The 24,969-nt window shown below is 37.8% G+C and overlaps 1 protein-coding gene across 1 annotated transcript in view; it reads right to left on the bottom strand.

The window, feature by feature from the left end:
- Nucleotides 1-3,253: 3,253 nt before the first annotated feature.
- Nucleotides 3,254-24,969, bottom strand: part of otomp (otolith matrix protein) — a 121,247-nt gene continuing 99,531 nt past the window's right edge. Inside the window, exons 7-9 of the mRNA XM_051922084.1 lie at nucleotides 15,824-16,050; nucleotides 6,618-6,789; nucleotides 3,254-3,400 (exon numbers count right to left, since the gene is read on the bottom strand). Coding sequence (XP_051778044.1) covers nucleotides 3,390-3,400; nucleotides 6,618-6,789; nucleotides 15,824-16,050 — 410 coding nt within the window. The 3' untranslated portion in view covers nucleotides 3,254-3,389. The remainder of the gene's footprint in view (nucleotides 3,401-6,617; nucleotides 6,790-15,823; nucleotides 16,051-24,969) is intronic.

Here is a 24,969-nt window from a genome sequence, read left to right as displayed (position 1 = left end):
CGATGTGGCATCCATTCATTTCTAACACATTACCCAGTCCATATCAGTATAGATATCCAGCATGATTTTTTTCCCATTGAGATCTGATGTGTCTTCAAAGTGTTCATTTAATTTTTTGAGCAGTGTATTATCCCAATGTATAGAAAGGGTGATTGGACAGATACAAATAACTATAGGCCACTAAGCTATACATGTATAACTTTTAAATTAATGTAAGCGATTATTAAGGAAGACATCAAGCAGCACTTCTGTAACAGGTATATTAGCAAAAACTCTATGTGCTTTCAAATGAGGTATGTCTTGTTTAACTAATATGCTTGAGTTTAATGAGGCAACAACAAAATAAATGTGTATATAACATTATTTACCTTGATTTTCAGAAGGTTTTTGACAAGGTTAGTGGATCTGTGCTGGAGCCACTGCTGTTTTTAATATACACTAGGGGGCTTTTCCCCCTGCTTGCTTTGCTCGCCAACTCCCATTTTTGTTTTTCCAGATAACACACTTTTAAGATTTTTTTTTCTTTGAATTGTTTCTATTTCATTAGTTTCACTTTTATTTCAGAACTTCTGTAAAAATAATATTTGGAATCTTTCGAGTCCCAACGTGCTGAATTTTTTAACGAGGTCAGTGAGACGTGTTTAATGATTTTGTACCAAATTTCAGGACAGCTTTCTCTGTTTGGAATTTCAACACAGACAAACGATCTACATTATCAGCAGTTAAATTTTTTTTTTTTGCAAAGTAACCAATAAATGCATGTGAGGTAAACTCCGTTTTTGAAATTCTCTTGACTTAAACTTCAAAGCCTTACAATATTTACATACTTCTGACATATCACCTATGTCCATATATTCGATCTCTATTCACCTTTTCGTTATTTCTCCGAGTAATAATTTCTCTTTCTTTGCGCTAATGCAATGTTTACTTTCTTTTTTTTTGACACTGTCGTTTTGTTCTCCTTTCATATTCTGTATCTTGCTCTGCATGTGTTTCGCGCTTGTGTTTTTTTTGAGTCTTTTGAATTCCAGTTTTCATTATCCCTGACCTGCTCTGCATATGTTTGGCCCCCTTGTTTCTACTCTGTCTTTTATTTCTGACCTCGCTTTATTCTGCTTTTTTTAATGACACCTGGTCCGTGGTGATTATTTTCCCTTTTTTCGAGTAATAATTTCCATTTGTTTGCGCTCCTGCGATCTTTACTTTCTTTTTTTATACTTTCTAATTTTCCTACTTTCATATTCTTTAACTTTCTCCACATGTGTATCGCGCCAACTATTTTTTTTTTAGCCTTTCGAATTCCACTGCTTTCATAATCTCTAACCTGCTCTGCATGTGTATAGCACCAGTGTCCGGATTGGATGTTCTTTTTGCTTCAATTCCACTTGTTCCGGGCTGATAATTACTTTCCTTATTTTCTGAATTTGCACCTAGATTATTGTTTTTCTTTTTAGTCTCTCCAACGCTTTTGAGTCTCTTTTCTCAGCACTGCTTTCTTCTTCGCTTTGTCTATGTTTCATTTATAACGTATTGTCCTTATATGCTTTATATGTGCTGAGAGCCCTGGATCTGTGTCGGCTCAAAGCAAAAACATGACTGAGAGTGTTAATCCCCGTGCTGTTATTTGGTTGTAAGTAGGGCGTGTCTTGCAAGAATCTCATGTTCTACGTCATCGCGAGACGGTCCTGGGTCAATCTCTTGGCACAAAGTCTCATGGTTAAGGTCCCTGCGAGACGCTCCGTGGCCAATCTCTCTAGTCTCATTGGTCTTTTAAGTGTCTTCCGTGATCTTAACATGAAGATCACGTTTCGTAGCCATAACTGTTTCTCTACAGGATTTTTTTAATAATAGAGAGATAAATGCTCCTTTGTCATGATAGTGAAATAAAGCAAGAAAGAAAAACTGTCACTAAGCAGTCATTAAGGGAAAGTTCAGTGCAAATAAAGTTACAATTAGCAGGTAGCCTAATGTGGATAAAGAGTCACAAAATGGGGGCAGGTGAAAGTGCATTTAACATTAAATAGATTCACTAAGACAGGTTCACTGTTTTTGAAAGAATGAATGTACCTGTAGACCCTTTAAATATATATATTTAAATTTACAAAAGGGTGAAGAGATCACAATCCGTAATAAAAACAAAAATCAGTTAATGTCGGAATTGTGGAGGCTTATGTGAAAGTCCTGCTTCAAATAGACCTAAATTTGTGGGAAATGCCAACCACTCCAACATCTTGAGCTGAAGATGGCTGAACATGACAGACACATACCTAGAGAACTGCCCAATTTTGCTTAGGTGTCCTTTAGAGAGATAGTGCTCACCCTAAAGTTCAGAACTGTCTACTTGGTATGAGGTTTTCATTACAAAATCATTTTGAAACAACAACCTAAATATAAATGGGGGCTTTGAAGTTTTTGAGCATAGAAATACTGACATACAAGTTGTTGAAAGATAAAATGTCATGTATTACATTGTGAATGTTCATTTGTTCAGTCTCAATGGTGTATGCTGGTTTCAGAAACTTTAAAGTTGTCTCTCCCCCTGGCTTATGATCAAAGTCAGTTATACTTACAATCAGATATGATCAAAATGAAGGCTATATAAGTATATCCATCTTTGATAAACTCTTTTTAGAAGTCTCTTTTTTCATGCAAAAATTGATAAAATGCCTCCACTTGTTTGATTAGGTTTTCCTGCTTTGCACTCAGTGATGCTGGAATAGACTCTGTTCACTCATGACAATAAAATGAATTAAGTGGTTTTGAACACAGTTAAAAAAATGTTAAAAAACATGTTATGGAATATCAACTATTACTGATTTATGAATCACAAATATTACAGCTAGTGTCTTGAAGTTACAAGAACCTTTATGCTTTCTCATTACTTTAAATGTGTCTGCATATTTTCTCCACAGATGTGTAGCTTTTTTCCAGGTAGTTTAGTTTCAATCTATATCACAAAAAAATCAAAGACTGGATTGAGGGGTGACTCTGAAATGCACTATTGTGTGCCAGTGTGCTCTGCAATGGGCTGATTTCTGACTTGAATCCACTCTTGCCAAAAGATAAGTCTCAGATCCATGTTAACAACATTCTTTTTGGACCCAAGATTTGAACTGATCTGAAAAAAAGATGTCAAATTATTGTTTAGTTTTAATCAAAAGAGGTTTTATACTGTTAAATTTCTTTGATGGACTTTTTGTTGAAGAGAAAATAAAAAAAATAATCAGAAATTCTGTTCAATTGAGTTATTTGATATATTTAATTGATATTGCTAGTTAAACAAAGAGCGTGAAATAAAAAAGATAATAATACAACAAATACATTTCAATGGACAGGTCTTTTCTGAGTAATTATTGGATTTCATGGAAAATCACTGTTTCTTCAGGCTGTTAGCACAAACCTGTTAGAACAGAAAGAAAAAATATTTTACAAATAGATAAATGGTGCTTGTTTCCCAATTGCAGATATGACATGAACAAATAAAGTTAATATTCCAGTGAGAATCACTAGTGCATTTTGAACTCTAACTTATACATTAAGCATATATGATGCCAAAAAATATGTAAAACATTATTTCAATGCTGTAGACCACAAAAAGTATACATACAGTATGTAACAAAAATGCAAAAGTAGAATTCCATAACTTACAAGGATTCTAAAGAGCATATGCTAGGTTTTAATAGTTTCTTCTTTATCTTGTCACACACATTCCCATGGGAGGCAGCTAAAGGGCTCAAATAAAGGAAATTCCACGTCAGACTAGGGGGTGGCGGAGTGCACTCATCCTTTCTCTCTTTCCTCTGCCTGACCAGTTATGGGAAATCCCACCTGTTCCTGACGACATCACTTCTGGTCCCGACCCTAATGATGTCATTTCCTCTGCCTTTCCATAAAACCACCATCTTTACCTCCTTCAAGTCAATTATGTTTGGGCCTCGAATCTGTACGCAATTGTATAACTAATTTACTATTCTGATGCCAAATTTCAAGTATACAGGAGGCTGCCCCCAGCCTTTTTCAGACTCTTGTCTATTCATTTGACAATCTATAGGTTGTTTTTGTAGATGAGAAGAAGCAAGAATCCATTTTCACTGACGCCATCACTGACTGCATGTAAACGGCCAGGTGTAAGGCAGCAAAAAACATTGGATGGTCCACCTGTTCATCACAGGGACCACTCACACCTGACTAATATAGAATGAAAATATGTACATTTCTCCTAGCTTTCTAACAGATGTGTTTAGTTGAACTTGATTTTGCTTTTCGATAAGAAGTTATGTAGTTAATTTTGGATGGCTTAAAGTTTTCTAATTTTTAAGCAAACAAAGCTTGTGAGAATGGGGTGCATTCTTGGTGAAGAGAAAGTTAATACGAGAACAGTGGCCTTTGAATGTATATTGGACTGACTCAAAACAGCTAGAGAACAATACAAAGTTGAGAATGGAGGCCATAGAAGTGTAAAATTTTGTAAGATAAAGGTATTATTTAAATCAAATAGGTGATAAAATAGATAGTGCCATACTAAGGCAATGCTTGGAAAAGAAAATTGAGAAGACGCTTTAAATCTCAGTAACTGGAAGCACACAGTGTACAGAAGGAATAGTCAGATGAAAGCAACGGATATGTGAATGTTTAATGCTTAGAGAATATTAGATTATTAATATCAGACAGAGACAACATAAATGTCTCACCAAAACAGTAACATTTTTAAATATTTTTTTAAATTTTTGAAAAAGAATAAAGGGATTAAAAACAAAAATATATATTAAGAGAAAGCAATGGATCCTTCTGGATTTTTGTATGCTCCTTCTAAGAATATCATATTTGTGTGAGAATTTCCTTATGAGCAGTGTATTCATGGTCTGCATTGGATTACGGAATAGAATAAACTGGCACCCATGACCTATAGGAGACTTTATTGCAGAGTTGTAGTGACAGACTAGTAACAGTAACACAAGTGTGTGGCCACTAATAATACCACCTTGAACAAGTATCTTGCACAACTGAGCATACACTGGTACCTCTATGGCATAAAAAAGTAAAAGGAATCCTAACTCAAAAAATGGAAAACAGGGTGATAGGAGATCCACGTATTAGAAAAATAAGCATGGTTTTCATGAAACCGAATTTCTTGATTTAAATGAACTGAACAAATAGAGTGGTGCAGTGGTAGCACTGCTACCTCACAGTAAGGAGACCTGGGTTCGTTTCCCGGGTCCCTCTTGCGTGGAGTTTACATGTTCTCCCTGTGTCCGTGGGTTTCCTCCCACAGTCCAAAGACATGCAGGTTAGGTGCATTGGCGATCCTAAATTGTCCCTAGTGTGTGCTTGGTGTGTGGGTGTGTGTGTGTGCCCTGCGGTGGGCTGGCACCCTGCCCGGTGTTTGTTCCTGCCTTGTGCCCGGTGCTTGCCTGGGATTGGCTCCAGCAGGCCCCCGTGATCCTGTGTTAGGATATAGCGGGTTGGACAATGACTGACTGACAAATAGAGTTTTAGACAGAGGAATAATAATGGTTAGTTCCTGTGTGGAAGTATTTTCCTGTCCTAATTCTACATGCGTCTATTTGCCACTTAGTGTTTGGTTAAAGGCCTCTAGAGAAAAAAAGTCAATGAACTCATTTCTCGTCATTTTTATATTTTCCACTGAGAAGTATAATGCCCACTTTGCCAATTATGATGACAATATTAGCACCCTAAAGATGTGTCCGAAACAGACACAATACTCTACACATTCTTCCATAGTGCTAGAGTGACTATGTCCTAGCCTGCAAGAAACAGGAAAGGGTGGTTGCTAGGTAAGAGTAAGGGATGAGTATCCATTTTCTGCATTTTCCTATTGAGAAAACAAAATTGTGTTGACAATGGCTTAATTTTATGCACCATCATGCAGACATATGCAACATGTCATATTTTTTTAAAAATACACTGCACTCTTCCTTGATCATGTGACCAACAGCCGTAAAAAAATTTTTGCTGATATACTACAAATTAATTGCTTTCCACTGCTGAAGTAAACAGTGGAAAATGCAGATATGTGAACGAGGCTCTGTGGAGCAATATTTCTTGTTTTACAGTCGAATAAAAACTTTATAAACCCTCCCCAAAATTTGTGAGTTTTGCATTTTCTGATTGTGAAATCACATACAAAATTAATTTTGTTGTCAATTTTGTGAAATGTATGCAAAACAGAACTTGGTTGTTTCACTCCTAACTACACACAAGAGTGTACCAGTAGCAGAAAACAAATAATATAGGTCAGGCAGGTAATAAGACTGATTAAGTCCTAAACACAGCAGCTTAATGTTTTACCATTGGTTACTTCATGGTAGATTTTATATATATATATATATATATATATATATATATATATATATATATATATATATATATATATATATATATATATATATATATATATATATATATATATATTAAAAAAAACAAAACATTAAGTTGTATGAACTGTATTTAATTGTATGTATTTTAAAGGCACTATTTTTTGACAAAAGTTAACTTTTATTATGGCATGAATATTTTGAAATACAACACTGAAGTTTTAGAGTAAATTTGGTAAGATGCCAGTATTAAGTTCATCATAAAAGAATTGATATGCCCACCTTCACAATCAAATGCTCGATTAACTGTCAGATAGGATGGTCCTAGCCATGACTGATAGTTTCCCATAATTTTCAGAAGTTTCTGTGTGTTATCAGAGAACATGAGGTCTTTCCCTTCATATGGAGAAGGAGCAAAAAGGGAGAACCCTTCTGTGGTATTTGAAAACATTCTCTGTGAAAGAAAACAAAACTCCATTAAATTAATTAGAAATCTAATAATCAAAGACAAAGTTGAGTTTATTATGTAGAGTGTAGTGAGAAGTCAAGCAAAATTACACCTTTTATTGGCTAACTAAAAATGATAAATTCAAGCTTTCAAGGCAACTCAGGCCCCTTCTTCAGGCAAGTGAAATATTTAGGCCACCCCACTGGCTACAGTATATATGCATAATTAATTATAGGTCAGCTATCTTACCGTTAACACAATATGAAGGTAGTTCTGAATTATAGCTTGTCTCAAGAGATTCTGGACAAAAGACGTGCTCTAACATATCCTGATACAATGCAACAAATTACCTGTTTTAAGAGGTTAGTGTTATCTCTAAATAATAGAATGTAATGTGTCCAGGTGAAAGAATAATGGAAGGATGGTGGTAAATTAGGGGAGTTCCCAGGTGTCAGTATTTTTGTATGGGCTTATAACATTGGAGTTCTGGAAATGAGGAACACCTGGAACCACTAGGGTTAGTTCTAAGAGGAGGATGCTAGGGAAGGGTCCAGAAAAGTAACTAAGAAGTAGTTGGATAGAGTGCAAAAGCATCTTCTGATCATGCTACACAAGAGTTCTGAATGCAGTGTTGCGAGAAGGAAGGGCTTCAACAGCAGAAGAAATAAACTCCAAGTTAACTTGAGGGAAGGAGAGTATATTTATGGTTTGTTATGGTCAATTCATACATTTTCATGAAGGTCTTGTTATCTAAACATTAGATACTCAGCCTCAACTTACAGATCTTTTTCAATTTTTACATTCACACTCTCAGTCCTCTTCAATAACAGATAGAACCTGATCTAAATCAACATATGTAACCTGCTTGTCAATTGTCTTATACTAAATCTTGACCTAACCTACAGTAAATCTAACCAATCTCTCTCTCTCTCTCATTCTTCCTAGGGCACGAAGCGGAAGCAGAAACAGAAGCGGACAATGGCTGACAGTGAGATGAAACGCGTTGTAATTGTAGTCGAGGAACTCCAGGCACTCGATGAACAAATTCAGAAACTTCTGTCCAGATGAAGATACCTTAGAGATCTGAAGGCTCGGCTGTTGGATAAACCGTCCTCGCCATCTGTTATTGGCGTAACATCAACCCCGCGTTGTGCCGCTTAAGTCAACTTTACCCCTGCGCCTCGTAGGAGTGACACCGATGATGACCTCGGTGTATTTCAGCTATGCAGGTGGGGGTTCAAGGCCAGAACACCTCCATTGGCACAGGAAAGCATCGCAACACAGAACCGGTTCGACCCTCTATGCGTCCCCAGTTCGCCTTCAGCTCCTGGTGATGTAATAGTGGTAGGTGATTCTATTGTTAGGAACCTCAATATCACATGCCCTAATAGAAAATCTTTTGTTTCTTGTTTTCCCAGTGCTCGTGTCCGAGATGTAATGAGACGTGCGCCGGCAATCTACGAAAAGCACAAGAACAGGGCAGTTGGAGCAATTGTTTGGCATGCTGGCGTAAGCGACATAAGGCACCGACAGTCGGAGATCCTCAAGGCAGACTTCACAGCATTAATTAAAGACACAAAGGAGAGGACCCCATCGGCAAAGATATTCATCTCGGGTCCACTCCCTCTCATCAGACGATCAAACGAGTACTACAGTCGTCTGCTAGGATTAAACAACTGGCTGCAGGGCTTCTGCAAGAATCAAGACATCGGGTTCATCAACAACTGGGACCTCTTTTGGGAAAGACCGTGTTTTTTCAAGCGAGATGGCCTGCATCTGAACAGTTTCGGCGCCAGGGTCCTCTCCGAAAACATATCCAAGGTAATTCGTTTGTCTTGACTATCTATCTCTGCTTTTAACCCCTTCCGAAATGCCACTCCTGTGCTTGGTCATGATAATTGTTTAATAAAATCTTCCATAAAAGTGCACAACATAAATATTGTAATAACCAATCTTAATGCACATAGAAAATCTAGGCAATACGGCATAAACACCAATAATTTAAAAAAAGTTACCACTTTAGATGAACAATGTATTAAAACTATAAAAACAGACTATAGGTTAAACAAAAAATACACACAGAGCAACGCTAATAAAAATAACTTAGTGCCTGTTCCATATATCAATAACGCACATAGTATTCATCTCTGCTCCTCCGAAACATTAAATATCCATCCATTTTCCAACCCGCTGAATCCGAACACAGGGTCACGGGGGTCTGCTGGAGCCAATCCCAGCCAACACAGGGCACAAGGCAGAAACCAATCCCGGGCAGGGTGCCAACCCACCGCAGGACACACACAAACACACCCACACACCAAGCACACACTAGGGCCAATTTAGAATCGCCAATCCACCTAACCTGCATGTCTTTGGACTGTGGGAGGAAACCGGAGCACCCGGAGGAAACCCACGCAGACACGGGGAGAACATGCAAACTCCACGCAGGGAGGATCTGGGAAGCGAACCCAGGTCCTCAGATCTCCCAACTGCGAGGCAGCAACGCTACCCACTGCGCCACCGTGCCGCCCACATTAAATATGGCACTATTAAATATTAGAGCTTTAACTAACAAGACGTTTTTTATCAACAATCTTATAAGTGATAAAAAAATAGATTTTATTGCACTAAGTGAAACGTGGCTTAGCTCAGATGGCGCAGCTGTTTTAATCGAATCTGCGCCTCCGGATTACAGTTTTACTCGTGCAGATCGCCAAGGAAAGAGAGGTGGCGGACTAGCAAACATTTACTCAAGCAGGTTAAAATGTAAAAATGTCAGTTTTGGTAAATTCAAGTCCTTTGAGTATCTCGCCATTGTTATTCAGGGAGATTCTCACGTTCTAGTATTATCCGTGTATAGACCTCCTAAATTCAACGCGTCTTTCTTTGAGGAATTCTCTGACTTGATGTCAATCTTAATTACGAACTATGACACACTCTTAATAGTCTGCGACTTTAATTTTCATATAGATAATCAATGTGACCAAAAAGTAAAAGAATTTATGAACCTCCTGGACTCTTTTGATTTGAGACAGCTCATTAATCAGCCTACACATAAAGCAGGTCATACGTTAGACTTAGTAATTACTAAAGGACTAAAAGTGGATATAAAGCAGGTCATTGATACGGGTCTATCAGACCATTTTCTTCTACTTTTTAATATAGAAATAATGATAGAAAACACTCATGAGAAGCATATTGTTAAAAAACGCTTCTTTGACTCATCAGCAGCTTTAAAACTTACAAACATTCTAAGCAATCAGTCCGTTTATAGTGCCAACTATAATAGCGAGGATAATGTAAATAGTAAGGTGGAAAGATTTAATACTAAAGTGAGGGCTGCTGTTGACTCAGTTGCACCTGAAAAGACAGTTGAAAAATTTTCTAGCATTGTTATACCATGGAAGACCCAAAGAGTGTCTGATTTAAAGAGAACATGCCGTAGAGATGAACGTAAATGGAGGAAGACTAAACTAACTATTGACTATGAAATATTAAAAGTTAAAATAACAGAATACAATAACACAGTCCGTCTTGAGAGGCGCTGCTATTTCTCTAAGATTATAAATAACAATGCTAGTAATCCCAGAGTCTCATTTTCGACGATTGATCGTCTGTTAAACCCAGGTAACTCAAAGGAATGCCTCCTAAGTACTTCCAGGAAAAACCTGTGAGGCTATCGCTGTATTTTTCAATCAAAAAATTAATGATATTAGAAATAACATAGTATATCTCCCCAACACTAAGGATCCTCATAAACCCCAGTATTCCGTAATAAACAAATTAAATTCTTCCACTAGGATAGATTTACCTGATTTACATAAAATAATTTCTCAAATGAAACCCTCCACCTGTGCCCTTGACCCAATACCAACAAAATTTTTCAAAGAAGTATCGGGCATGCTAATTGATAATGTTCTTGACATAGTAAATTCGTCATTAGATACGGGGGGTCTTCCCAGACTGTCTTAAGACTGCTGTAGTTAAACCCCTACTTAAGAAAAATAATCTCGACCCCTCTGCTCTTGAAAATTATAGACCCATCTCTAACCTGCCTTTCTTAAGTAAAATTCTAGAGAAGGCAGTCATTATGCAGTTAAATGAGCACCTCAATAAACATGCTATTCTTGATAAATTTCAGTCAGGTTTTAGAACAAATCACAGCACAGAAACTGCAATCGTTAAAGTAGTAAATGACTTGCGGGTAAATGCAGACAGAGGCCATTTATCTGTTCTCATCCTCTTAGATCTGAGTGCCGCATTTGACACCATTGATCATAATATTCTTAAGAATCGCCTTAGTCAATGGGTGGGCCTCTCTGGCAGCGTCTTAAATTGGTTTGAATCCTACCTGGCAGGGAGAAAATTCTTTGTTAGTTGTGGTAATTATAATTCAAAGACACATGATATCCTATATGGTGTTCCACAAGGCTCTATCCTGGGTCCGCTGCTCTTCTCAATCTACATGTTTCCATTAGGTCAGATTATCTCGGGACATAACGTGAGCTACCACAGCTATGCTGATGACACACAGCTGTATTTATCAATAGCACCCGATGACCCCGAATCTCTTGATTCGCTAACACAATGTCTAACCTGTATCTCAGAATGGATGAATAGTAACTTTCTCAAATTAAATAAAGAGAAAACCGAAATCTTAGTGATTGGCAAAAATGGATACAATGAGGCTATTAGAAATAAACTGGATGCAGTAGGATTAAAAGTCAAAACGGAGGTAAAAAGCTTAGGGGTAACCATTGACTGTAATCTGAATTTTAAATCACATATTAATCAAATCACTAGGACAGCATTTTTTCACTTAAGAAACATAGCAAAAGTTAGACCTCTTATATCATCGAAAGATGCAGAGAAATTAGTTCATGCATTTGTTTTCAGTTGGCTAGATTACTGTAACGCACTCCTCTCAGGACTACCCAAAAAAGACATAAATCGTTTGCAACTAGTGCAGAATGCAGCTGCTAGAATCCTTACCAGGAAAAGAAAATCCGAACACATTTCTCCAGTTTTGATGTCACTACACTGGTTACCTGTGTCATTCAGAATTGACTTTAAAATTCTGCTTATGGTTTATAAAGCCTTAAATAATCTCGCTCCATCTTATATATCGGAATGTCTGACACCTTATATTCCAAATCGTAACCTCAGATCCTCAACTGAGTGTCTACTTAGAATTCCAAGAGCAAAACTTAAAAGAACTGGTGAGGCGGCCTTCTGCTGTTATGCACCTAAAATCTGGAATAGCCTGCCAGTAGGAATTTGCCAGGCTAATACAGTGGAGCACTTTAAAAAACTGCTGAAAACACATTATTTTAACATGGCCTTCTCATAACTTCACTGTAATTTAATCCTGATACTCTGTATATCCAATTCATTATAATACCTACTCATTCAAAATCTGTACTAACCCCTACTCTCTCTTCTGTTTCCTTTTCCGGTGTCCTTTTGGTGGTGGCTTGCGCCACCACCATCTACCCAAAGCTCCATGATGTTCCAACAATGATGGATGGATTAAAAGCCAGAAGTATGTATGACCATCAGCATCAAGTGACTCCGTGAGAACCCTAACTACAAAGAGGACTATTTTCATTTATGTTAGGTAGAATGCCCAGGGGGGACTGGGCGGTCTCGTGGCCTGGAACCCCTACAGATTTTATTTTTTTCTCCAGCCATCTGGAGTTTTTTTTTGTTTTTTCTGTCCACCCTGGCCATCGGACCTTACTCCTTTTCTGTGTTAACTAATGTTATCTTATTTTAATTTTGTATTTTGTCTTTTATTTTTCTTTTCTTCATTATGTAAAGCACTTTGAGCTACTTTTTGTATGAAAATGTGCTATATAAATAAATGTTGTTGTTGTTGTTGTAAATCCAGAGCATTAATCTGTTTTTCTAACTGTGGACTTTATGTTTACTCAGTTTCTGTAAGTTCTATGTGTTTTAACAAATCTGTATTTATGTGTACTAGTTCTTTATTTATTAATGAGTAAAATCTATACTTTAACTGAGAATTGTTCACAGTGCTCTGCGTCTGCACTCAGGAAGGAGTGCTATACAAAAATAAGTTGTAATTGTATGATTCACACATTTTTTTGCTCATACCACTGGAATTACTGACAAACAAGTTCAGTATTTATAACTGGAAATTCACTATAATAAATTCCAGGTTTATACAGTATAGTAATGATCAGGTGTGAGAGGAATGGACTAATATTTATAATTGTTGGTGGCAGATGGTCCTTTGTTATAAAGCAGCTGTTCATCCAATCTCATATGTGCACCACTGTCACTGTTCTGGGTCATACTGCTCCTCCCCTAAGATTCAGTTCTGAGGAAACTGTCGTCTGCTCTCCCCTTCCATGTCCACCACCAATGCCAATTTGGAGTATCCTACTGCTCTTTTTAGGTCCCCATGAACCCCCCCCCCCCCCCGCACACACTCACACACACCCCACACACACACACACCCCACTCCCCTTGAGCTCCTTGAGCTGATCTATCCCATCTTCCTTCCCAGTACTTTCTGAGAACTATACGTCAAGGATGATCATTTTTATTGGAGGATAGCCTCTTAATTGGGTCTCACAAGATATAAGCTTCCCTATTCCTTCTACACTCTGCACAGGCTTCTTTTATGGTCTGCTTTTCCAGATGCAGTAGTCGCTGTGCATGCAGCTAGATGAACTGGACTTAGGAGATGACTTAGTCCTTCTCTCACTCAACTAAAGCCAAATGCAGGATAAGACAGAACTGGCAGCTATGGGGACTCAATAGGCCAAACTAGGACTGAATATCAGTAAGAAGAAGATCAGGTCCATTGGAATCAACACCAAAATTAATAATATATTGAGAGTTGAAGATGACTCCTTTACATAAATTGGAAGCATAGAGGGGATTGAGCCATGAACCAGGCCATCGATCAATTGACTACTGGACAATGTACTCAAATTCCAGTCTAAGGGATCACAGATCCTTGCTGCTAACAACCCAACTGTACTGGTGACCATTGATGCGGAAAGATCATTGTAGGTCCAGGAGCAAAGAGGGCAGCCTGCATAGCATCCAGACCAGTGGCTCATTCCTCACATCAAGAGATATTGGGTTACTGGACCCCAAGACCTGACTAGCATGTTAAATCCTCACCATAGAAGGTATTGTTCCACCTTAATTATGCTTACTTCTTGTTGGCAGTTCCATTGTTGTGACTGTTCTTTCTTTTTCCTTCTCCAAATGGACATTCTAACCTTGGTTTCGTCTACTTGTTTGATAGTATGATACGGTTGCTGACCAGGTACTTGAATTTTTCTTGCCCTAGGAATAATAATTACTCCCTAATATCTATATTTCTATAGCAATATCTTTCAGAGAGGATTTGAAACATAGCCTTTCCTCCTATACCATCCATAACTCTAATTATCTGCAGGCACAGCGAGGTAAATTGACTCATTTCATAAGCAACCTGGCAGTGTGGTGTAGTAGTTATGGCGTTGAACTACAAACATTGAGGTCACCACACAACCAAAACAAATGAAACCAATAAATGTTGTAAGTTGCCTTGGATAAAGGTGTCAGCCAAAAAAAGGAAATGAAAGTAAATCAATATTTATTGAATATTTGTACATGTTGCTTTATTAATGGAAATAACTCATGATTATTACAAATTTAAATTGCTTAAGGTTTAACTTGTACAGCAATTACGATAAGAGTTTAGAAAATGTGATTGCCACAATATGGTCAGCATTCAGTAAAGGCAATGCATAAAAGTACATTTTTTGGACAAATGTTTTTAATATGCCTATTGATAACTGATGAGAGATGACAAGTCACCTTTATGGACTAATGTTTGTATATAATTTAGACTGTTAATAAGAATTTAACACGTGATTACTTGCTTTTATAATATTACATTACTAATGATCAAATTAGCACTTGCAGTATTGCCAGTTAAGTCGGTCCAATTTCATCTTTCTTGGTTATTGATTTTAATAATGGAATGAATAATATATGTACAGTTTAAAATAAAGGGAAATTTGTTAATTTAAGGGATGGTATATAACAACTGTTTTGGGAAATAGGGACACTCAGGACAAAATGTCTAAATCCATTAGTATAAGGTGAAGATATAATTTAAGCTAGAAGACTCTTCACACAACCAAATATGTACCACTTGTTTGATAAATATTGTTTTTTCTTGATGGATGTTAACTTTATGTTAGTAACAGTAATTTATACAGAATTATGGAACAAAATGTTTATATTAGTGAATTGTGGATTTTGCATTAGGATTAAATACAACATTAGGACACAAATTGTATGATATTTGACGTTAACAATTTTTACAGGTTATTGTACAAACATTTTAAAGTTTGTAGAACAAGGTATAAGGGAAATTAAGTTTGTGAGATAGTGTTAACAGTGGTTTTAGGAACTTAATATTTGGTCGTCATGAAAAATTCAAACAGCAACAAAATGGAGGAACTTCAATTCTGACATCAAAGCAGTTTTATTGTACTGTGCAGAAACATTAAGAATAACACAAGGACACAAAGCAGATTCAAACTGTTATCAAAAATTCTCTGTGAAGATTTTTCAACAAGCAGTACAGTGAGCTGACAAAACAAGAAATAATGATCTGGGCCAGAGAGCAAGACAAGAGCTAGCCACCAATCCAAAGGAGAAAAGTGGAGATGGATTAGACATAACCTCAGGAAAAAAATGAAGATGGGCATAAAGCAGCAATATCATAGCAGTGGTTCCCTCAGGAGAAGAGGGTTGACCTGTCATGACCCACTTTAAAAAAACAGTTGCAGACTCAGGACACATTTAACAAATGATCTGGGAGTATTTGGAAATTCCAGTGAAAGAACTTGAGACTTACTCTATCGCTATGTTAGCCTTCACCATAGAGAACTATTAGATTGGTAGTATTAGTATTAGTGAACTATTAGATCTGTAATGGTAAATATCATTGAAAAATTTTAATACAAAATATTCTCTGAAACATTATTACTGCTGTCATACTCACCTGTGCTCTGTTGAGAAAATTATACACTCTGCATTTATCCTCAGGTCGAACCACTACTGCATTAGCCGGGACAGCTGCTAGGCTGCATTTCTTGTAGTCATTTAGGCCTGCCTCCGTACCATCTGGACAAAGCAGCTTTAAATCTTCAAGCTCAAGATCTTTTGCCCATGATTCTTGATTCTTCCCTTGAAGGAGAACAAAATAAATATGCCTTGACTTAATAAATCCTGCAACCATCAAGGAATTTTACAAAGGCTATAAAGAAATTTACAGAACATTTTCAATTTACCTCTTTCTGATTTTCACCTCCACTAATCAGTATTGATATTAATTAGTTTTAGTTATGCTGACTGTGAAAATGTGTTACTCCACTGTTCATAGGAAGCGATCTTCTGCACAACTCAACAAAAAAGATACAAGATACTACTTGCATATTAATTTGGTTTACTTATACATTTATCAGTTTCCCTTTGCTTTTTCTTTTGCTCAAGGTGGGGAAAAATGTTTAAATAAAACTGAGTATTGGCCTTACACTGAATACATGTCTGGGCATTATTGGAGCCTGGGGAGCAATTATTTAAAAAAATAAATAAATTAGTAGAGTGGTAAATGAACAAATAAATAACAAAAAAAACTTCAGTTTTTTTTTCAGATTTTTAAGGCAAGATTATTATCTCTATAAGTAATCTTCATTTGGATCTTGATCTTTGTTTGTCCGCGAATGAATTAGAAGAAGAAGCACTAGATGGCAGTAGAGAGACAGCTCTCGGAGTCAGAGCTTGGGCCGCATTGCCAGCAGTAAGTCGAACCCGTTTCCAGTGAGAGTTGGACTCCGCCAGGGCTGCCCTTTGTCACCGATTTTGTTCATAACTTTTATGGACAGAATTTCTAGGCGCAGCCAGGGTGTTGAGGGGGTCTGGTTTGGTGGACTCAGGATTGGGTCACTGCGTTTTACAGATGATGATGTCCTGTTTGCTTCATCAGGCCGTGATCTTCAGCACTCTCTGGATCGGTTCGCAGCTGAGTGTGAAGCGGCTGGGATGGGAATCAGCACCACCAAATCCGAGACCATGGTCCTCAGCCGGAAAAGGGTGGAGTGCCCTCTCAGGGTTGGGAGCAAGATCCTGCCCCAAGTGGAGGAGTTTAAGTATCTCGGGGTCTTGTTCACGAGTGAGGGAAGAATGGAGCGGGAGATCAACAGGCGGATCGGTGCGGCGTCTGCAGTGATGCGGGATCTGCATCGGTCTATCGTGGTGAAAAAGGAGCTGAGCCGTAAGGCAAAGCTCTTAGTTTACCAGTCAATCTACGCTCCTACCCTCACCTATGGTCATGAGCTATGGGTAGTGACCGAAAGAACGAGATCGCGAATACAAGCAGCTGAAATGAGTTTTCTCCGCAGGGTGTCTGGGCTCTCCCTTAAAGATAGGGTGAGAAGCTCAGTCATCCGGGAGGGGCTCAGAGTAGAGCCGCTGCTCCTCCGCATCGAGAGGAGTCAGATGAGGTGGCTCGGGGCATCTGATCAGGATGCCTCCTGGACGCCTCCATGGTGAAGTGTTCCAGGCACGTCCAACCAGGAGGAGGCCCCAGGGAAGACCCAGGACACGCTGGAGGGACTATGTCTCCCGGCTGGCCTGGGAATGCCTTGGGATTCTCCCCGAAGAGCTAGAAGATGTGGCCGGAGAGAGGGAAGTCTGGGCATCTCTGCTCAAGCTGCTGCCCCCGCGACCCGATCTCGGATAAGCAGAAGAGGATGGATGGATGGATGGAGAGAGACAGCTAAAACATAGGCACTGCATTAAGAATCTCCTCCAGGCTTATACTACTGAAGACTGTAGTACTCCAGTCACACCTCAAAACACAGACATTCAAACTAAACAAATTGCTGTGCTTTAAATTAACCTTTATATATAATCTTCATTTGGATCTTGATCTTTGTTTGTCCGTGAATTCCACGCATGCGTAGACCACCTTCCAGTTTAGTACGTTGTTGTTACTTACGGATGTCAACAATGTGCCGGAATAACGAAAGGGGTGGTGGACAGTGTTATGCTGGTTAGCTCCTGAGGCCTGGTTAGAGAATGAGATTGCCGAAGATAAAAAGGTACGTGCCTACGTAACATATGAATGAAAGAAAGACAGTGGGTAAAATGAATGACAACGTAACAGCACGTTCCGGAAATTATTATTGTTACGTTGTAGCCGGGGAGTGCTGCGCGTCTCACAGTTGTACCGTGGCTTGCTCACATGTCAGTGAAGTGATCCCTATTTATGCTTTAAAGAGCCTGGATACCTATGTGTCCCCCTTTTATAACCATTGCTCCGTGTATATTGCCTTACTCTTTGGATTGCCACAAAGCAACCTGCGAGATTGGAGAAAGGCTGAGAAGAGATCGTGAGAGGAAACGACAGCGTCGTGAAAACGAGACGGACTGTGAACGGAGAGATGCAGAAATGCTCCTACACCACCACATAATTACTATTCAGACAGTGATTCTGAGTAGGCCGTTCCTATCGAATCAATGTCCAAGGGTTTTGTTTTGTAATTTTGTTTCCCTTATAAAAAATCATAATGCTGTGCGACGAAGGGCCCGGTTCACGACTGGCAGCCGCGTTTAAATAGGGAGCCCTTCACAGACAACTTTAGCACGTGCAACATAGTTGGGCGCACATGGCTCGTACAGTAAAATGATGGAAATGGCCACAAGGTGAGCCCTTAAATTAGACCATTGCAGTCGAAGGCAGGGTAACAGAGCCCAGGTTCAGATTAAACCTTACTTCTACAACAAGACCACAGCAGATGCCAGTGAAGAGGCACATACTAAGATGTTGTAAAAACTTTTATTCACAAAAAACAACAATGTATCAGCAGTAGCAAGACTGAAAAACATAGCGTAGCATAGCATAGTAAAAATTAGAAACAATTTTTAAAAGCAAAGAACATTCAAAAATAGAAATTTAGTGGAAAAAATATGCAAACTATGATATGCAAAGTCTTTCTGGTCCATGCAAATATAACATTTCAGAGAATCTAGAATCCTAATGTGACAAGAAAATGAGGATTAAACCCAAATGCAGCTTTTCCTAAATACTTAACACCAGTCAACTAGTTTTATGTGGCTTTATATCCATAACATTTCACATCAAACTCCACCATCCTTTTTTCAGTTAGTATGGCAGACTGACATCACTTCCTGTGATACCTTAGTGCTATCTGCTGAACATATCCTTTCATGTGTTTTCCTCTACGTAAGGTCTTCTAATTCTTTCTTATTTTATTCCATTTCAAATCCCATTTCAAATAAAGTCATGTAATACCGCCTCTATTCCACGATGAAATCAATTCTCCTGTACATGTCAATAAATATTACACTGATGCTAATTCAATCCACAATGCTTTTATCACACAGTACTAATTATTAGTACTAATTATTATGTCTTCCTTTCTTGGATGACTATTAAATATAACCTCATCCTTCATCATTTGATTTAAAGGAGATGTTTGGTATTTTCAATTTGAACTTACTTGTTTTCTATCATGGTATCTGAAATTGCCAGATGAAGCTGTCTTCTAAAGCGAAATGTTGTTTTTAAATAAAAAAAAAATCATGCCCATTCTTGCAGATTAGAATGAGTTTAAAGGTATGAGACCAAATGTGAAAAAAAAACCTTAAAACTGATATGTCAAGTTTTCAGCCAAGAATGTACTTCACCTCACTGCTCATCTCTCGCCGCCACAGTAACACAAGACGTTACTTCAAAATCCCATCCAGAGAAAACAAAAAAAAAAAAAATAGAAATTCAGGGGTAAAATCAATACAATATTCAACCTACAACTCAGGGGAAAAACAAAAAGAAGAAAGACACAAGCAAAATAACTGCATCAAAATTTTTAAATATAATAGAATATTTAATAGCATAAGAAACTCATCTACAACCCTGGTATGCTTATTCTGTTTTTCATGATTATGTCAATAACTGTTTATTGTTGAGTGGCATTCTGACTTTAGTATTGATGTACAGATTTATTTATTTATTTGTTTCTTTATTTATAGGCACCTTTTAAGGCACTTAAGGACACCTTACAAAACACATTAATAGTAATAGAGCAAATTCAAGAATAGCAGTGCTATTTTAGTGGTAAGAAATGGGTGTAGATGGCTAATATTACGTAGCCATAATATGGAATAAAAAAATAAAAAATTACAGTTACAATATAAACAATGTTAATACAACATTAAAATTAAACATAGCAACTAAAATTTATATCAAACAGAATAAGCAAGCTTAAAGAGATGTGTCTTAAGGAGAGATTCAAAGGTAGGAAGAAAGTCAAAGTTACCAATGTCTTGTGGGAGAGAGTTGTAGAGAAAAGGGGCCACTCGGAAAACACAACCTCCCTCCTCTGAACCCTTTCACTGTTCTGAAAGATTCCTTTTCTTGCCAAGTGTTGCTCAATCTTATCCTTAATAATTCCTTCCATTAATTTTCCTTTGATGCATGTTAAGCTTACTGGCCTATAGTTACTTGGATCTGCCCTGCACCCTTTTTATATAATGGGATGATATTTGTCATTTCCCTGTCCTTCGGAATCTCTCCAGTGTGCAGTGACTTCCTAAAAATATGTGTCAAGGGTTTATATATGTACTCGCTAGCCTCCTTAAGAACTTGAGGGTAAATATTATCTGGTCCTTGTGATTTGTTTGATTTCAGCCTATTTAATCTGAGCAGAACTTCTCCTTTGCAGCTTCTTTTTTAAATCTTTATTAATCCGCTGTGGTTTTTTTTTTAAATTTCCTATTTATTCCAATTTCTAGGTATGTACCTGTCCTGCATTACATGTAAAATCCACTGCTCATCGACTGTCTCAACACTTAAAAGCTTATCCCAGTCTATCCTCTTGTTGTATCGGCTCAAACTTTGCCCTACCAAAGTTCAACTTAACAATTATAGTCTTTGCATCTGTACTCTTACAATACTGAGAATTGTATTATATTATGGTCACTTGACCCTAGTGGTTCAATCACCACTATACCCTCAATTCTATCTTGATTATTACAAATTACTAAATCCAGAAAGCTTCACCCAGTATTGGACACTTATTACTACTAAAAACTAAATTTCCCTGTAAACTTGGCTTTTTGATATTCCTAAAAAGATGTGTGTTGAAATTACTGTCTGAATTGGGTGGTCTATAACACACTCCTAAAATAAGACCTCTTTCCCTAATGTTTTCCAGATGAAGCCACATGTCCTCAATAACATGGGGCTCATCGTTCAACTGAAGAGGACTTACATTTAAATTCTGTTTGACATAAACAGCAACCCCACCACCTTTTCTATTCTGTCTATTCTTCCTAAAAAATGTGTATCCCTCTATGTTATACTCATCCCCATCTTTGTTTCCATCAATGCTATAATATCATAATTATGCTCTGCTATATATAGCTCCAACTCACTTACCTTATTTTTGATACTTTTAGCATTAAGGTAAGCTATTTTAATGTGTTACTCCTTTTATATTTAAATGTTGGGTTAGAATTTACATTACTACACGTTTATTTCTGTACCGTTGTTTGTTCCCCCATGTATAGATCTAAATCTAAACTCCCTGTCTCCCCATTCCCTAGTTTAAACAATCCTCGACTAGCCTACTCATATGCCTCCCCAGTACATTGGTGCCCCTCTAGTTCACATGTAACCTGTCCCATCTGTTCCAAGAGGAGTCCCAATGACCCATAAACCTATACCCTTCTACCATTGAACCAAGATTTGAGAAACACGTTAAGCCTTCTAATCTCCTCAACCTTACCTGGACTTGCACATGGCACAGACAGAACGTCAGAGAAGACTACCTTGTCAGTTCTGCTCCTCAGCCTGGCACCTAACTCTTTGAATTTGGATTGCAGAACTGACAGTCTATTCTTATGTATGTCATTTGTTCCAACATTGACAATGACAACTGGATCCACCCCCTCTCTGGCCAAGAGCCCATCCACCCTTCCAGGGAGGTCCCCCACCATGCACCCGGAGACTCTCTATCTCTGGAACACACCTGCGCTTCAATCCCCCTAATGATTGAGTCCCCAACTATCACTACTTCTCTGTTTCACAAATTGGTTTTGAGGTGGCCCATTGTGGCTCCTCATCCATGTCTACCTTCTCAGAATCATCAGAGACACCGTCCAGCTCTTCAAGGACCAGATAACGGTTTGACACTTCTAATTCTGGGGTTGATGCCCCAGGACAGTGTGCACCCTTTACCTTACGCCTTGTGACCGTGACCCACCTATTTCTACCTGTCTGGTCTGGAATCTCCTCCCGCGCCACTTTGGTTGGGGGGGGGAGCACAATATCTCTGTAAAAGAGACCTGGGCCAGGTCCACCAATTGTCTACTACAAGGCAAGCCAGCAAACTTCTCCTTCAGATCAGCGACCCTGAGCTTGAGGTGCTCGATCAGCTGGCATCTCCTGCAGATGTAGCCCTCATAGACAACTGGCTCCTCTAAGCCATCATCTAAAAAGTCCAACATCCAACAGGACTTGCATTGCACTGGGCTCATTATTAAAATTTGATTTAGGAATAGCAAAACTGCCTTAATTTTTTTTTCTTAAAATTAAGTTATTTAACTTAAATGGTAACACTAAGAAGTGCTACAGCTATTTTATAACTTCTGTCCCTTTAAGCGCCTGTACTGTTCTCCCTCTCAGCTGCCTGCTGTTTGTCCTTCTATGAGGTTAACTTTACTTTTCTGTCTGTTCTCCTAACTTTGTTCTCCTCTTATTCCTTCTTAAAAGCTCTCCACTCGCACTGTTTGTATTCCCCATATTAATGAACCCTTACGCTGTTGACTAAAATAAACAAATAAATAAACCTTTACTATCTTATCTGCTCCTACAGCCCCTTGTTCCTGATCTGGCGTCTTAACGCTGGCCACTTACCTACACTCCACTGAGCCATCCCTTTTTTTTGCTTTGAAGTCAGCTGCAGCCATTTTTTCTTTTAAACTAAGGAATCGCTGTTACAATGTGGTTATTTACTTACAGATGCTGATATCAGTTACTGTTGCTTTCTACCCGGGGTCCTCGATGCTAGTTCAAATACAGATAACAAGAACATGTACAAGTACAAGTACAAGTAACTTTTCCAAGCACATTTATTTGTTCTTTGAGGTTTTACCTGGCCTGAGTGGCCTAAAAAGACACATATGTCAATAGTGATTGTAAAGATATTTAGGTCAAAATTTCTCTTTATTCTATAGTATGTATGAAGGCCAATTTAGGATTTCATTTGGTATATTGTAATCACGCATAATACTCTAGGGCCATTTAGTTATAGTTTGAGGCCGCAACTGGCCTGAAAGGCCCAGACAGACAAATATGTCAATATTGAATTTAGAGAGGTTTATTTTAAAAATTATCTCTATTTTATATTGTGTATGACAGTGAATTTAACAAATCATTTGCTATATTGCAATCATGGATAAGGATATAGGAGCATTTATTTGTAGAGTGAGGCCTCATCTGGCTTGAAAGGCTTAGATGGACATGCTAGCCAATAGAGAATTTAGTGAAGGTTATATTAAAATGTTCTCTTTATTCTGTTCTTTATAGGTAAATTTAGAGTTTCATTTTCTATATTGCAATTATGCACAATGTTCTAGGGCAAAGAAATTATGTATTCTTTCAAATCCTAATATATTATATAAACCACAAAGGTTTCATCAGTAGTTTTTTCATAAATGACATTTGGATTTTTTATATTATTAAAAAATATTAAAGGCATAATTTTGGATAATTTAAGTCACTAATGTTTGACTTTCTCCAAGCAATTATTAAGCAGTCCTCACAAATATTGTGGTCCCTTTAATGTAGTGTGTGATTAGGAATTTCTGTGTGAATGTCCTGCTAAACATCATATGTCCTTATAAACAATAAAAATAAATGTCCCTACAAGGCTGTTAATTGTCACGTCAAGAAATATTAGTCATATCAAGAAATTCAAGTGGAATGTATCTTAATTAAGTCATAAATATAATTTATATGCATTTTTTTAATGATAACATGTTGCTCTCATAATGCAGGATTCGTTCAGGTGACCCTCATAAACCATATTTACCATTATGCTTGTGTGTGTGTGTGCGTGCATGTGCATACATGTTCCTTATTGACTCACTGACTAACTGAAAAGGGAAGACAGAAAAGAATGTGAACCTCACTGCAAACTTAATTATTAAAAAATCTGCCTTTGATAGAAGGATGGGATTATTTTACTTCTGGTCTTTGAGGAATACAGAATAATACAGATGGCAGCATGTCTAACTGCAAGTCAGTGAGACTGTAATTTGAGTGTCTCCTATTTCCTTTTTTATCTTGATTTTATTTATGTTTTATATACAAAAATACAGCCGTTCCTTGATCTTCATACAGATAGCTGTTGAGCTAATACTACAAGAGACAGCACCAGAAGCTGGTTATCAATATTCAGTAATGAAAATAAATAAAAGTATTTAAACTTGTTGTAAATCTCATTTAGTGTTAATCAGAGAAATTAATCAAATCATTTTTTGCAACAAGTATGCTGTGTTTGCCAATAACCTGGTTGATGGAATATTTTGCTGGAAATTTGCTGTGCGGATGGCTTAATAATAAGACATTAGACATAACGCTTTGCGAGGCCAGTATGACATAACAGAACTGTAGCAGCCTCATGCAGAACTTTCACGCATGTGTACTGTAAGTATACTCCACCTCACATTTTAAATTTCTGCTCAATCTGCTTCGCGCATGCATGCATGGTGTCATGACATAGTTGGTCTCCTAGTCAAATTTGCACCCTGCATGCATTAAACAAAAAAAAAAAACTTTCAATACTTTCATGTGAGGGTTACATTAGCTGACCATAATGAAAATACTATGAATATACCTCATATACTTCTGCATAGATTCATTGTACATTGTGTCTCCACTGCTGGAATAAGTATATTATGCTCTTCGATATGTAGCACAGATCAGGAAGTGAGAGTTTCTGCCTGGCATGGCCAATCAATGCCCCAAAAACTGGAACTCTGTGAGTGCAGAGGGATTAATGTTATTTACTCAGCAGTAGTAGTATATAATACTGATCCCACTGTGCTCACTCACTTGCC

Source organism: Erpetoichthys calabaricus, chromosome 2, assembly GCF_900747795.2.
Source record: "Erpetoichthys calabaricus chromosome 2, fErpCal1.3, whole genome shotgun sequence".
Classification (NCBI taxonomy): Eukaryota; Metazoa; Chordata; class Cladistia; order Polypteriformes; family Polypteridae; genus Erpetoichthys; species Erpetoichthys calabaricus.
Note: the sequence above shows the minus strand (reverse complement) of the source record. Positions and strands in the feature narration are given on the sequence as shown.